General features: G+C 39.0%; 1 protein-coding gene across 1 annotated transcript in view; it reads left to right on the top strand.

Annotated features, from left to right (window-relative positions):
- LOC134541701 (nuclear pore membrane glycoprotein 210-like) overlaps window positions 1-16,016 on the top strand; it is a 125,489-nt gene that overhangs the window by 60,533 nt on the left and 48,940 nt on the right. The window contains exons 7-9 of the mRNA XM_063385342.1: window positions 3,632-6,455; window positions 7,609-7,938; window positions 10,527-10,748. Of these exons, the coding sequence (XP_063241412.1) occupies window positions 3,632-6,455; window positions 7,609-7,938; window positions 10,527-10,748 (3,376 nt within the window). The remainder of the gene's footprint in view (window positions 1-3,631; window positions 6,456-7,608; window positions 7,939-10,526; window positions 10,749-16,016) is intronic.

The following is a 16,016-nucleotide window of genomic DNA, read 5'->3' as shown; positions in this document are numbered from 1 at the left end:
TTGTCATTTTGGGAGAAATTACGAGAAACACCATCCTTTGCAAAGTAAATGGTTATGTTTTATTGTTACTTGCACAAGTTCTGTGCAAATTTTCCAGACATATTAAAATTTTGTTGCTGCAACTTTTTGGGAATCTGATGGCAGTGCTGATGATTATCTCCCACATTATATTCATATTAAAATTGAATTATGTTCAGCTTATTTCCACAGAAGAAAAGTTTTAGCCAGAGAAAGAAAATTAATTTTTCTGCTGAAGATGTACCTTTTTTTTATGATGCTTTGTGCAAAAACACAATATAATTTTCTAGTAAAAGTATAAACAATTCATTCTTCTTTAATGCTCCAGATGTTCTTGTGTGACTGACTTTTTTCTTGTTAACCTTATGTTTAAAAGCATAGACTGGAGAGAAGCTAAACAAACTTGATGTGATCTCTGATGGGCTGACTGACTTTGTAGCTATTTATATATGGAATTCCACATTATATAAGTTTATTGGTGTACTTTCTCTATTGACCCTAAGCAGATTGTAAGTGTGGTCTCATTTAGTGGAATGCCCATGAGGTAATAGGCAAAGGGATTTTGTTTTAAATGATTGAAACATGTGAAATTTCACATTTACAAGTTTTTTATGTTCATAATGATAAATACCCCATTTTTTCTGTTAGTAAGATACAAAAAAAAAAATATGATTGCCATTTATGGCTTATTATAACCTCCAGACAAACATGACATGTTCAGTACACCAATTCCTTACTTATCACAACTAATTTGTTCCTAAAAATGTTTGTGTTATTCGAAATCGCGTATTCTGAAGCATTAGTCTCCACAAATAGGAATGCTAATTTACTTAATGTGTTCCAAAACGTGTAGGGAAATATTCTTTAAGTAATATAAATGCATAGAATAACACTTAACGATCAATGTCTTAATATTATCTTTATAAGCCTATCATGTATGACAAATACGACACCGCGTAACAGGAGGTATATGGTTATGTAGGCCTACTTATCATCAGTCGGCTGTTTGGCTTGTCAGCCTGGGTGTGACCTTCAACTCACGTCACGTACCTTTGCAATAACATTCCAAACCATCCTTTACTGCAGTGAAACCGATATATACTGTCCAGCTATTTAACATTTTAATTTTTTTAAAATTAAAGTGCTAATTCGCGTGTCACCACTTGTTTCATACCAATCCTATCAGGCCCGTGATTTTGTTTTTCATTGCACCATTCATTTAACAACTTTATCCATGTAAATCATCTATTCATTTCTGTTTTGGTATCTAATGTCAAATATATTCCCACTAGTAAAACCAACAGTATCATACTTGTATAAACGTGTGGTAGTCCTTATTTCGTATGATTGTACACACAGTTGACTGGCTTAATTAAAGTGTGACCAACATCAGTGTGGCCTTCATAACAGTCTGCATGCCGTAATACTTTTAATTGTGTCTCATATACCTGAACACAATGCATTATGCTCTCACTTGAAAGCCATGATTCTACTATGATTCCAACCCCAGGTGCTTGTGCATGTACAGTTACAGGCAGACGAATGGGCAGATGTTGCTTTGTGTTTGTGCGTGTGAGTTCCCTGCTACTGGCTAGACTGAAGTTCATCCTTCAACACTGCCTGGTGTGTGGTCGGACTGAACTTGCCATAGCTAGTTTGTACAACAGCCGATAGCGTAGTCAGACCTGCGTGTCCATCTCTTCCCCCCTCATATAGCTAACTGTATGCCATGGCACATCTGGTGTTTACCGAGTTGAAGCAGACTTCGTGGCGTCATGCCCAACTTTTTTTTTTTGCCTGTGGCGATTTCGTGCTAACTGAAATTTACAGACATGCTGTTCAAGAATAGGGCAGTAAAATTAACATTGCGCTAAATGAATTTGCACAATTTGAAGTCGTGGATTGGGGTATTGGATATTCTTTAAGCAGTAACCAGAATCAAAGATAAGCATAGACACACAAAACACAATTTGGCCCTGAAGCGGGAAGGGATTTATATAAACTGGGTATTCCAAATCTTTGTTAAGCAGAGCTGCCAACCATTACCGATTTTCCGTAATAATTACGGATTTAATACCGAATTACGGAATATCGCTGGTTTATTACGGAAACGAGGTTTTGTGCGGCATGGAAATGAAAAAAATTCAGTTTCTGCTGTGCTGTTTCGTGAACGCAGTTCGAATACATCGCATGGTTGCGCAAATAACGGAACTAGTATGTGTGCGCATGTATTGTCGAAATAAGGAAATTAATTCTCGTGTTTTGAAATAATAATGGGACGGTATTACGTCCGTCGTACGACACTAGTACATATTCTCGTACTTTTCGTTTTTTGGCCGATAATTTTTGTACGGTACTTTGGCTAACCTGTGTTGTTTTAATTTTTTTTAAAGCCATTTTTTTCATCATAGTGTTTTTGTTGTGTCTACAGATGTGAAATTTTTTTATGTTTTTCGATAGTGTTTTGTTCTTCAGTGCTGGTTGTAGAAATGAAGCGTGTGACAGAACAAAAGTGTTTCTCGGGGGGGGGGGGGGGGGGGAAGAACGTAATTCTTCAGAACTTTCGACCTAAACTATTCAAAAGAATGGCCATGCTTGCCGTCTTAAATGTTTTGGAACACCACACGTTTTGTAATGTATGCACGTGTGACTTTTCGACTGCACATGGTGGAAGGGATGACTGTAGACGGCATATTGAATCAAAGAAACATGCGGAACATTTTATAGCCATGACGAGCAATAAATCTTTATTGTCTTTTTTCGCTACATCTGAAGAAACGAAAGTAACGAACACAGAGTTATTGTTTACAAGTTCTTTTGTTTGTCTTCTGTTGTTTGTTTACAAGACAGTTATAATCCAACTAGGATAAAAGGAGCAAATAAAAAGACAGTTGTTCACAAGTTTAACTTTGAATACTTTGAATTGAAGGTTCAAAATTTCCAGTAAAATTATTGACATTTCTTACATATTCAGATGATTGTATTGTTCAAATAGTTTTTTTTATTCATTAATTTGCATTCTATTCATATACATAGGCCTATATTTTTTATTTTTTTGCATATGTTTTTCCTTTTTTTATCTTGTGTGTGTCATAATTGCCCAGGAAAAATTTATCATGCATTATTTAAGCGTACTTTATTTTTTTTCATATAATTGTCATTACTGATGGGTGTGATTTGAGGTTGGCAGCTCTGGTTAAGTGAGTTAAGTGTCGAAGCATGTTCATTCTTTTTAACATTAAATCTGTATAAGCAATTTGTGCTCTGTGCTCTACGGTTACATGAGTCCATCCTTGCGAGGAACAAAAACTTTAATCATTCAGTGTTCAATAAAAAATTGAGCTTTGCTTTTGTTTTCATTTGGTGTTTGAAATAAATTTCTGAAAAGCAGTCTAATTCATACATCATCAACAATACCTTTATTACTGATAAATTCTTTTAATTTTCTTACTATTTGCTGTATGAGTATAGTTGTAAAACAGCAGTACAGCACTGTCAGAAACTATGATTTAAAGTAACATCTGTATGTAAGGAACGTAATTGTTGTTGGTGGTTTGTGCACAATGAGTACAGTGCTCTCGTACTGATGTGCAAAGCGGTGAGTGTGTTGCAGGTACGAGGTGAAACTGAGTGTCACGGGTGGCGATGGTGACTTCTTGTGGAGCAGCAGCAATGTCGGGGTGGCAGCAGTCACCCAGTCCGGAGTGATCAACACCCAGTCCTTGGGTGTGGCCAGCATCATTGCCTCAATGACCCGCAACCAGCACAACAGGGGAGTGGCTCGAGTGTGGATCGTACCACCCACCGATCTCAAGATAGTCAGCTACATCATGGAAGCTGAACTGGGAACTCCCGTCTACCTTCACGTGGCATTGTTTGTGGAGAAGCGATTTGACGATGAGCGTAAACTTGAGAAGGATGCCGTCAGGATGTCGTTCACTCGGTGCGGTGTCGTACCTTTCGAGGTGGTCACTTCGAACGGTAATTTCGCATACAACCCGGACTTGAAGATCACGCCGCTGAACGAGGCTTGTACGACTCTTGCCATAGTGGGGACTGTGTTGGGCGTGTCTCGAGTAACCATCTCCTATGTGTTGGAAGATGGTCGCAGGCTCTCCGACACGGTTGCCATTGCCACGTACCTTCCCTTGAAAGCCGTGCACCCACGATCTGGCGAGACAGTGCTGGCAGTTGGTTCTTCCAGGATGATTGCGTTTGCTGGTGGGCCGCAGCCGTGGCTTGATGCCAAGGCCAAACACACCAAGAAGTTATCTCTGAGCGGAGGCACGGCGCAAGAGCTGAGAGTGAACGAATTAGATGATGTGCAAACAGACAAGGGAAACTTGTATGTGTACAAAGTGGTTTGCCTGACCCTTGGAAGTTTTGATGTTACACTCCATGTGTCAAACATTTTAGAGGTTGAAAACTCAAAGCCATCAAGTTCACGAGCTTTTTTGAAAGTGTATTGTGCCAAACCCCGTCACAATGTGCTCTATGTTAAACTGGATCCTCATGATGCTGACCGTTGTCCGTTGAAAGCCAACTCCGATAAAGTAGTTGTGCATAATTACAAAGAGTTTGAAATTGATGTGGTAGTGCAGGATGCTAAAGGTCGAAAATTCGACAATGTGTCTAGTTTACATTTTGATTGGATAGTTTCTAATATCTCCTTGGGTAGGATTTTAAAGGAAGATGGTTTGTATGTACAGGACGAATTTGATGGTGATATTCTCATTCCAGGCAACAGTTATCAGATCCTGGCTCCATCACGCCAACCCGGTGTTATCGAAGTGTCGTCGATAGTGTCTGGGTATCGCAAATCTACGATACTGAATGCAGATTATAAAATTGAAAAGCCTCCATTTGGTACGCCAGATGCCAATGGCTATCTTCACACTCCAGAAATCAAAGGAACGATCACAGTCATTCTAGTTGACAATATTTCCGTGGTCCCTACTCGAACAACTATTTTCAACCATCCTGGCAATAAGGTGAAGTTACTGGTGATCCATGGTTCAGGATTTTTCAATATCACAGTTAACACTCCTGAGGTGGCCAGTTTGCAGTATGTTCAAGGCTCAAGGGTAATTGAGGTTACGCCCGAGAATGATGGTCTTCTCAAGTTGGCGATCATTGACTTGTGCCTTAAGTCAAATGCTGCCCTGGCTGAGATTACGGTTCTTGGTTTAGGTACAATCGAAGTGAACGTTTTGGATAAAGTTGAGCGCGGTAGCTTTGTGAGGGCCATCGTTCGCCTCTTTGATTCCGTGGGTAATGCCCTTGCCATTCCCGAAGAGTCTTTGTTGGAACTTCGTGCTTTACCAGGGGCACCCATCATTTCTGTTGAACGTGAGGTGAAGTGTGATGACTGTGCTGCACACGAGATGAGTTTCATTGTTACTGGAGTAGAATTGGGTGACACAATCTTGGTTTTCACCTCCCAGCAAGGAAAGCATGCAATACGTAGCCGGTCCGTACCCATTCAGGTGTTCCCGCCTTTGAAACTGTTTCCTCGCAACTTGACGCTGATCATGCGGTCGTCATTTCAGGTCACAAGTCGCGGTGGTCCTCAACCAGACTGTGATGTTGAATATTCGGTTGGTACTCATGACATTGCTTCTGTGAGTACGTGCGGCATTGTTAAAGGTGTGGCATTCGGTAAGACAGTTGTTACTGGTCGAGCAGTGGGTATGAATACCATGAACGGACAAATAATAGTTTATTCAGAAGACAGCATTGATGTATTTGTAGTGCCACTGAAAGGAACTAAAATTTTCTCTCCTCTGCGCAGACTTAAAGTTGGATGTTCTATGCCGGTTTATGCTACAGGACTACCGGACATCTCTCCTCTTATTTTGGGTTCTGTAAGTCCACCCATTTATTACAAATGGGGGGTTCACCCAAAAGATGTAGCAGTACTGGAAAATGTCTTTGAAAGTCTTCATGTTAAATATCAAGATGAAGACAAAATTTATCTACACTTGAAAGTGCTAAAGGTTGGACGGGTAACACTGTCCCTGAATGCTTCGGTGCCATCGGCCATAGTTCACGGCACTCGTATCCCGACCGAACCTCTGGTCATATTCCATGATTCTGTGGATGTCCACGTGTTTAGCGACCTCAAACTCCTGATGCCTGCAAGCGTGGCTGTCGGCAACCCATACAGAGTTCTCATGGCTCCAGATACACAGATCCAGCTGAAGACCAATCGTGACGGAGCTGCAGACATGTTTTATAACGTCCAGCACCAAGTGTCGCATTTTCAGGATGCCTCGACAGCCCTCGAGAATACGACGAGGCCATCTGCTTCTTTTCATGTTGTGTTGGTGGACAAGAATGGTCTGGTGAAGGCAAATGGCTGGTTGGGCCACTCCTTCATCATGGTGACAGCACTTGAGGACTCCAATGTTAAACAGAGTTTCACCATTGCTGCAGTTGTAAGTACAGTTTCCCACTTTTCATATGTCCTGTTGCTTGGTATAATTTTTGTATTATTTTATGTTGTGTTTGTATGATTTCTTAGTTTCTGTTAAACCCTCACGAAGAAATTCCAATAATAGTTTTCCTGCATAATGAGTTTAAAACAAATTTAGCACTTGACCTATAAGTACACACAATTTAAATTTTACCCTTTTAATATGTTCTTCTTTTTTAAGTACCTGGAGAAAATTAGTAGGATTTTACTGTAGTTTAGTACTGTACTTTTGAGGAGAATCCATTTATATATTTACTCGTTCTTTCATTTGCTCATTCTTTCATTTGCTCGTTCTTTCATTAATTCTCTCATTTGCTCATTCATTAATTTATTCACTCACTCACTCATTCCTCACTTACTCTCTCCTCACTGAAAAATAGTAACTAAAGAAGTGAAAATAAAGCTGAATATTATTGAATGACTACAAATGATAAATGGTTGACCTACTTAGGGTATTTCATGAATCACAGTAATAATGACCATGTATTCCAGTCCTTCAAACCTCTGCTGAAGTTACGAGAATGAAGCTCCGGATTGTCAGGACCCTGCCAAGGAGAAGTTGAGACTCAAAATGTGTTATTAAATTCAAGAATGAAAGCACTTTGTGTAACACAGAGAAAATAGATGTTAATGAACATATAAAAAAGCCTATGCTTAAAGTGATAAGGTTAAGAATTAGGTATATTCTTTATTCTACATTCAACTCTTGATTGTACAGCCCTTCACTGTTTGTGGAAAATGGGGTCATTATTTGTAAGAGGTCTTTGGAACATGGACCCATCCCAGCCCCCAAACTCAAGAATTAAATTTGATGCATGTAGTTCATGTTGAACCTTTTCTGGCATGAAAATGACATGTTGTTTAACTGTAATACCTATTTGTTTATATAAGCAGCTATCTAATGAGAAAAATGATCGTGCTCATTGGATCCTTTCTTGTTGCCCGAATAAGTCTAAACATGATGCTTCCTATATAGTTTGATGTTTTTTGTGTGTGTCCGTCTGCTGCAAGCTTGTCAAAAAGAATTTTGAGTGCTATTGCCTGGGTAACTTAAATATGAATGTGGTAGGTGGTGTGGAGGATGTGGATCAACTCGGTGGTTTTGTCGTGAACAGGTGGAGCAAGTGTCGTACATGATGGTGAACGTGCGTGCCAACTTCATCATGCACCGCGAGCAGGAAGCGATATCCGCGCTGCCCAAAGGTGTGGATGTGGAGGTGTACGTGACGTACCACGACAACGTGGGCAACAGGTTCACGTCGGTGCGCTCCGACCTGAAGGTGCGCGGCAACAGGTTCGACATCAGCGACGCGCGCCGCGGCAGTGACAACCGCACTCTGGTGGTGCAGCTGCTGCAGCCGGGCAAGTCCGTGCTGAAGCTGTGGGACTCGCGCGTGGTGGACTTCCTGCCTCTGCGCGTCGCCGAGGCCATCTACCCTGCGCTGGTAACACTCAGTCATTCTTTAGTTCCATGATGCAGCCATGCTATTTGATATCCGAGCTCATCCCAATTCATGCTGTACTAAACAGTGGTTCACTACATGAAAAATAGACTCCAGAATATTTATCTGTTCATTAGTTCTGCAAGATGCATATGATATTTTGTGAAATGTATTGTACCTTTAAAAAAATTAGATTTTAAATAATTTAAATTTTTCTTACATTCTTTCGACTTTTAAAAATAGGAGTATTTTGTTTAATTGATCAAAAGAACTAATTTAAAGGAAAACTCTGAAATAATCTTGCATAAATAACAGTTAAATGTTCTTAAGTATTACTAAGTATTACAAACAAAAGAAAAGGATGAAATAATAATAATAATAAGTTAATATTGCAGACCTGTTAACATTCATTACAGAACAGAATGTCAGGCCGCTCTAATAAATTTTCAAATATCTTAAAGGCCCTATTTAATTATGTTTTTATCATTCTTTTCCTGTAAACTGTATTGTTGACACAATAAACTCCTACTCAACTGCCCACCTCGTCTATTCAAAGCTTCAGAGGCTTCAAATTTCATTGGAAGTTCTAAGAAAAGGAATTTTTCCAAAGTCTGTTGAAAAGTTACTGAGAAAAATGAAAAGTGTTCAGTCTGCAGCCTTGAAAGAACAGTTCAAACAGACATCACAGCTTATCTTACTAAAGCTACATGATTTTGTCTCAAGTGATCCTTCTCATGCACTTTTTCGTGATACTGATGCCCTGCTGAACCCCAAAAATATTGGGAATGTCAGCATAGAAGACAAAAAGTTCTCAAAAATGGTTGATACTCTACCTTTTCTACAAAATGTGTCAAGAACTGCAATATCAGCAGGTTATATAGCCCTTAAAAAGCTTGTAAAACAGTGAACTACAAAAACCACACATAGCCACTGTAGACATAGTGAACCTCTTGTGTCAAATGAAATGTGACTTTCCTGAGTTTGCTGCAGCTGCACTCAAATTAATGTGGATACCAACATCAAATGTTGACACTGAAAGGTCATTTTCAAAGTATTCTGTCATTATCAGTGACCGGAGAAGATCTCTTTTGCCTGAGAATGCTGAACTTCTAACTATGGTTGCTTTCTCATGAATCATGAATAATTTTCACCAAAATAAAATACTGGCACCTGTATATAAATGCACCTTCACCTAATATGGGAAGAATAATGCCAAAATTATGAGGTCCTAAGTTATGTTCATAATGTTGTTATACTTTCCTCAAATACACAATATACGCCGTTAATTTATTTACCGTATTTACTCCCATAATGTCCGCAGTAATTTGGCTACATTTTTGACCAAAAAAATGGGGTGCGGACATTGAGGTGAAGTCCGAAAAAAAATTTCTTACTCATACTTTTACGTTTTATGTAGAGTAAAAAAAATTGTTCTCTCATAATCAGTTTACTAGCAGAGCGCTGGTGACTGGCGACCCTCTGCAGCGGACGTAAGAAATGTGACAGGTGTCAAGATAATTGGGTGCCGGCGATTAGTGGATGACGCCACTCATTTTTTTTTTCTTCTCTCACTCGCGTGTGCGCTCTTACGTTCAGAAGCCACCGCCAGCCTACACAAAATAAACGCTTTGCGTGAAAAGATATTATTTTAATCTTTCATTGAGATGGCCACTGACGGCACGGGGCAGATGTCTAATGTCTGCATTAGCCGGCGCCGGCGAGCCTCCCTCCCTGACCCTTTCCCACTATGTGTATAAAATGTGTGTATAAAAAAACTGTGTGCATGTACCCCCACCACTTCTCCGCTACCTCCCCTACTTTGTGACGTAGTGTGAGTTGACGTGTACTGGCTTGTGCTATATATAGCCCATCCCCTTGCAACTCGCGTGACGTCGCAGGCAGCTGCGCAGTAGAGTGCGAGTTTCTGAGTCCGGACGGTTTCACCACGCTACAAACCCTCTCAGCGACCGCTCCGGAGAAATGAACAACTCAAGGTCAAAGCATTTTTGACAGCGTCGGTAAATTTCCATCCCGTTACTGTGCCTTTCAGGGGTGGCCAAGGTTGCTTTGTGTGGTGCGGACTTTATGCGGGTTTAAAAAAATTCCATTTCAAGTATTTAAAAAGAAATGTGCGGACATTATGCGATGGCGGACATTATGCGATTAAATACGGTACTTTGAACAATGTTTTAATTTACTTTGAGCAAAAATTGTAAATATTAATAAAAGGGGTTACAATTACATTTACTATTATTGATCTTAAATCTCCTAAATAAATCATAAAGGTGATAACAAAATAATCTGAATTTTTATGACGATAAAGACGAAATCTCAAAAATCATTAGGACGAAATTTCCCAAAAAATAAAACCGTAAAATCTTGGCTCTACTTATTAGTTACGCCATAACTTTTTGTTAAAGTTGGTAAACAATATATATTGTTTGTAATCTTTATGTTACAGAATTATTCAATAAATAGGTACAATATAGTATACAGTGATTTTCTCATCCGTTATTACTTTAATATTGTCATCCATGTGAGAGGCTATGGTTTTGCATGTATCTTAGTTGTATGTTTGCTGGCATGTACAGACACACCTGACAATTGGAGACGTGGTGTGTTTCTCGTCGGCGATGATGAGGCCCGACGGCAAGCCAGGCCTGTGGAACACATCCGACATGAAGATGCTCAAGCTGGATCCGTTTGTGGGCATAGGCAAGGCCAAACTGGCAGGCTCCGTCACTGTGCACTACAGGCTGGCTGATGATTTTGATGCCAGCACTTTAGAAATTGAAATCGTGCCTGTTGACTCTGTAAGTATTTACATTTTAACACAAAATATAATTTATGTATGTTCACACTTGAATTCACCAGCTCTGAAAAAATAATAGCGCCATAAAGTCATAAATTTGTTCCCTCATTTGCTATCTACTTGAATATTAATGATCAAAAATTTTAAAGTTTGGTCTTTACCCTCCATCTTGTCTTTACCCTAATATTACATATAGGTCTAAATGTATTGTACTGTACACATGCACAGTAGGGGCAACGAAGGAGTACTGGACCAATGTAAACATAGAAATGTAAACACAGCCCCAGTACCCCCATGGGCGCCGCCATCTTGTCACGTGGGCGCCGCCATTGTTGTTGACAGTGGTTACCAGGGCGCGCCGGTAGGCCGCCATCTTAGTACAGCCTTTAGTTACCGGAGCCCGCCACCGTCGCTCCGAAGGCGGGAATTGTATACAAAAAAACCTGGGCACTGGGTGGATTCGATCCCGGGGACGCACCAACGTCGTGGTCACGAGGCAGGCGCCTTGACCACTAGACCACGGGACCAGATGAAGTATGGGGAATTAAATAACGAACATATGCTTTAAAGAAGCTATGCCTAAAAGAAGCTATGTCTTTAAAATTTCAAAAAGCACCCGCCATGTCTTAAAAAAAATACTAGCTATGCCTATAGACCCCACCACTCCACAATCGCCGCCATGTTTAAATTTCGAAAAATATGCCTATAGACCCCCACCACTCCACAACTGCCATATTTAAATATGCTTAAAGGCCCCCGCCATACTAGCTATGCCTAAACAGTTAAATTCCGAAAAGCAAACCAACATGTTTATTAAATTACAAAAAATATGCTAAAATCAATTACCACCATATTAGTTATGACTAAACCACTCCAACCCCCCACTACGAGTATGCTTAAGCGCCATATTTAAATTTCGAAAAGAAATAAAATATCGCTATATTTAAATTTAAAAAAAATACAGTCATACTAGCTATGCCTAAACAGTTAACTTTCGAAAATAAATAAAATATCGCTATGCTTAAATAATACAATCATTTTAGCTATGTCTATAAAACCCCACCGCCATATTAGCTATGACTAAACCCCTCCAACCCCCAACTACAAGTATGCTTAATCGCAATGTTTAATTTCCAACAGCCATATTTAAATTTCGAAAACAACCCGCCATATTAGCTATGACTAAAGAAACATAACCTCAAAATCCCGCGCAGAGAGAGCGAGATGTTGCCTGCTGGAGCGTCACTCCTAAACTGCGCAATTATAATCCCCACATCATATTATAAGCATAATAATAATATCTTTAAAAACAACACTGTGTGTGTGCAACACGCCAAGTAATAAGCATAGAAATGTGTTAAGCATTACTTTACGTCGAGTAAAATAAATAAAGAAAATAAGCATAGTTTAATTTTTATAATAATAATATTAAGCATATTTAAAATTTATAATATTTTTACAGGCCAATGTGTTAAGCTTTACAAACGCCGTGCTGGAAACCTCGCTCCTGCTGAGAGCATGCGCCGGCGACCAGGAATGTGTTTACCTGCTGTGTGACAGTGAAAGTGTTTTCCACAGAGAAACAAGGTCAGGCCATCGCTGCGTATAGGAAAGGAGCAAGCACAAGGAATATACAGAGGTGGAAATAAAATCCCGTCATATTATAAGCATAATATAGGCGCCATGTTGTATGCTTAAAACCCCCGCCATACCTATGCCGCCATGATGTAAGCTTAAAACACACACACACCCAAGTATGCCTAAAAGAAACCCCCGCCATAAGAGCTATGCCTAAACCGCGAAATTTAAATTTCCAATAGTCATATTTAAATTTGGAAAATAACCCGCCATGTTTAAATATCGAAAAGCAAATACCGCAACCCCACCACCCAGCGTATGTTTAAAACAAACACCACCATAATAGCTATGACGAAATACCTGAGAGAAACATAACCTCAAAAAGGGGCCATACCAGCTATGTCTACCCCACCCCCACCACCACCAGTATGCTTAAAACAAACACCACCATAATAGCTATGACTAAATACCTGGGAGCAACATAACCTCAAAAAAGGCACCATAACAGCTATGTCTACCACACCCCCACCACCAGTATGCTTAAAACAAACACCACCATACCAGCTATGACTAAAGAAACATAACCTCAAAAATCCCGCGCAGAGAGAGCAAGAAGTTGTGCGCTGGAGCGTCACTCATAAACTGCGCAATTATAACCCCACACACAATAGTATAAGCATAATAATGTCTTTAAAAAAATGCTTTAAGTAATAAGCATAATTAAATTATATAATATTAGGATAGCATAGTTAGGACCCCTACAGTTAACACGTAGCGTTAAGTAATTAGCTGCGGCACGATTGACATAAGTTACCGAGGTAATAAAAAAAATAGCAAATAAGCATACATAAAATAAAAACCACCGGAACGCACCCCACCCACCCCGGCGATATGTAACAAATAAAAACGCAGACGAAAAGATATACTAAAAAATAGTAACACCTATGTACGCCGTGTAGAGTGCAATCCACACAACCGACAGCATTTAACGATAAGTAAACTTATAAAATATATTACAAACCGGGAGCGGCCCGCTCACGAATATGTTTTAGTGTTATAAGCATAGGTAAAACGCAAAAGTATGTAAAGAAAGTTAAGTATTAAGCATAGTTACTATTATTGTACGTCAAGTAAAAAATAAATATTATACAAACAATGTGTAGTAATTGGCTCTCGGCCAATGTGTTAAGCATTAAAAACGCCGTGCTGAGAGCCCCGCTCGTGCGACCAGGAATGTATTAAGGGACCCCTGCAGTTAACACGTAGCGTTCAGTAATTAAAAAATAAAATGTAGCTGCGGCAATATCGTCAGAAACAAATGACGTATGTAACCGAGGTAATAAAAAAAATAAACTATAGGTGCCACCACCACTCCTAGTATGCTTAAAACACCCACCCCCCAAGTATGCCTAAAAGAAACCCCAACCATACTAGCAATGCCTAAACCATTTGCAGCCATGCTTAAAAAACCCCCGCCATACTGGCTAAGACTAAATGGAGTGCCACATATACACACCGCCATCTTTAATGTCACAGAGGAGAGCGAGAAACGTAACGTAAAAAACGCTTGAAGTAATAAGCATATTTAAATTTTATAATATTTTTACAGGCCAATGTGTTAAGCATTATAAACGCCGTGCTGGAAGCGTGCGCCGGCGACCAGGAATGTATTAAGAAACCCCTGCAGTTAACACGAAGCGTTAAGTAATTAAAAATAAAATGTAGCTGCGGCACGATCGATAAAAACAAACTACGTATGTCACCGAGGTAATAAAAAAAAATAGCAAATAAGCATACATAAAATAAAAACGCACCGGAACGCATCCTGCCCACCCCGGCGACTTGTAACAAATAAATATAAATAAACGTTGAACAAACGACCGTGTAGCCTGTTCGCGCACCGCAAATAAGCATACATAAAGGAAAAACTCACCGGAATGCACCCACTCCAACACGGCGACGTGTAATTAAAAATAAAAACGCAGACGAAAAGATATATTAAAAATAGTAACACCTATATACGCCGTGTGGACAGCAACCCGCACAACCGTCAGCATTTAACGATAAGTAAATTTATAAAATATATTACAAAGCGAGAGCGCACGTCTGTACTCCGTAGACGCACTCGGAAAACTGTTTTCAAATTCCCGGTGCGACGAAAAGAAAGTTTTGTTTGTCGACCCTGGCCCGCCGCGTGCTATAGTAGCTTGCAGGAGAGCCTAAGCGTGGAACACAATAAAAAAACGTACAGCCCAGTAATACATGAAACCGCCGAATGCATGTGACAAAAAAATTTACCATAAATAACAAAAAAAACATTTAAAACATAACAAAAACAATCAAAATACACTCACAAACGCAATACAGCGCAATGCAGTGAAAACTCCCATGAAATAATAAAATCGCTTATTGAGACAGCATGATGCAAAGTGTAAAAATCCCTATACGTAAAATAAAACAAACGCGAAAACAACGATATGACGTAATAAAATAAACAATCGACAGCAAGAAAGGTTATAAAAATACTAATTCAGTTACACATTGATGAAAAAAATAAGGACGGACCCCCCAAATACCACACATAAATAAATCACAATAAACCAAAACCAGTCTTTAAAAAATCTATCTAAGAGAACATTATTATAAAACTACCACACTCTCCAACACACCAAATGACACGGCCCGATAAATGACAACACAAATAAATATCAATAACCATAAATACCTACATAATTAAAATATGTTATTAAGCAACCGAAAATACACCACAGCCCACATAAGGCCTCGCGAACGAACGGCACAACACCAGAGACAAAACATGCTATTCCCATTTGTTAAAAAGACGCACATACGAGTCTTTAGTGCTAGCCCAGCTAGTATACATTCAGTAATAAATAAAATTCGTTATAGCATTTGTGTAGGCAATAAATAGGAAGTACAAAGTGATATAGCCACAAGACGTTATTAAATATAGTAATAAAGTGTATGTATAGCCATTAAATAATATATATATGTAAGTAAAACGTGTTAAACCCTAAACTAAATACCTGCAGGTTTATACAGTCAAACTTTGTAGGAATATAAACATAAGTCGTTTTAACGGTCTCTGTAATACATATGCTTATCATCAGCTCTGACTAATTTATCTTTCATATAAGTAAACTAGTTCCCGGCTATAAACATAGCATGTTATTCTTATAAACTATGTATCATTGCAAGTATAAAGACCCCAATATACCGCTAACTAATTTGAAATAGTCATACCATCAATATTAAATAATCATACAAAAAATATTAAGTGTTATCCATCCTTCCCTTTCGCTCATTACATAGTGTGTGGTGTTCTAAATATGGAGTGAAAGAATATTATATGAGTCATGTTGTAAATGCTTATAAGATTATTGTTAACTTCCCATCAAGGATAGATAAAAAAACAATATATATGGTAGACGAATAAACAGAGACCAACAATATTCATACTAGTAAATAACAATTAAGGATATATCGAGGTAAATAAAACAAATAACCTATATAAATACACCCAATAAGCATAGGAAGCTCTGGCGTTAATAACAAAACGTAAAATAAAAGGTTACTGGTTCAGGTAAGAATATATATTCTACTACTATGCATTCCATTAAGCATAAGAAGCATTATAATCCCATTCCGACGAAACCAGAATAGAACACAC

The sequence above is a fragment of the Bacillus rossius genome (genome assembly GCF_032445375.1).
Source record: "Bacillus rossius redtenbacheri isolate Brsri chromosome 4 unlocalized genomic scaffold, Brsri_v3 Brsri_v3_scf4_1, whole genome shotgun sequence".
NCBI lineage: Eukaryota > Metazoa > Arthropoda > Insecta > Phasmatodea > Bacillidae > Bacillus > Bacillus rossius.
This window is presented reverse-complemented; position numbering and strand designations above follow the sequence as displayed.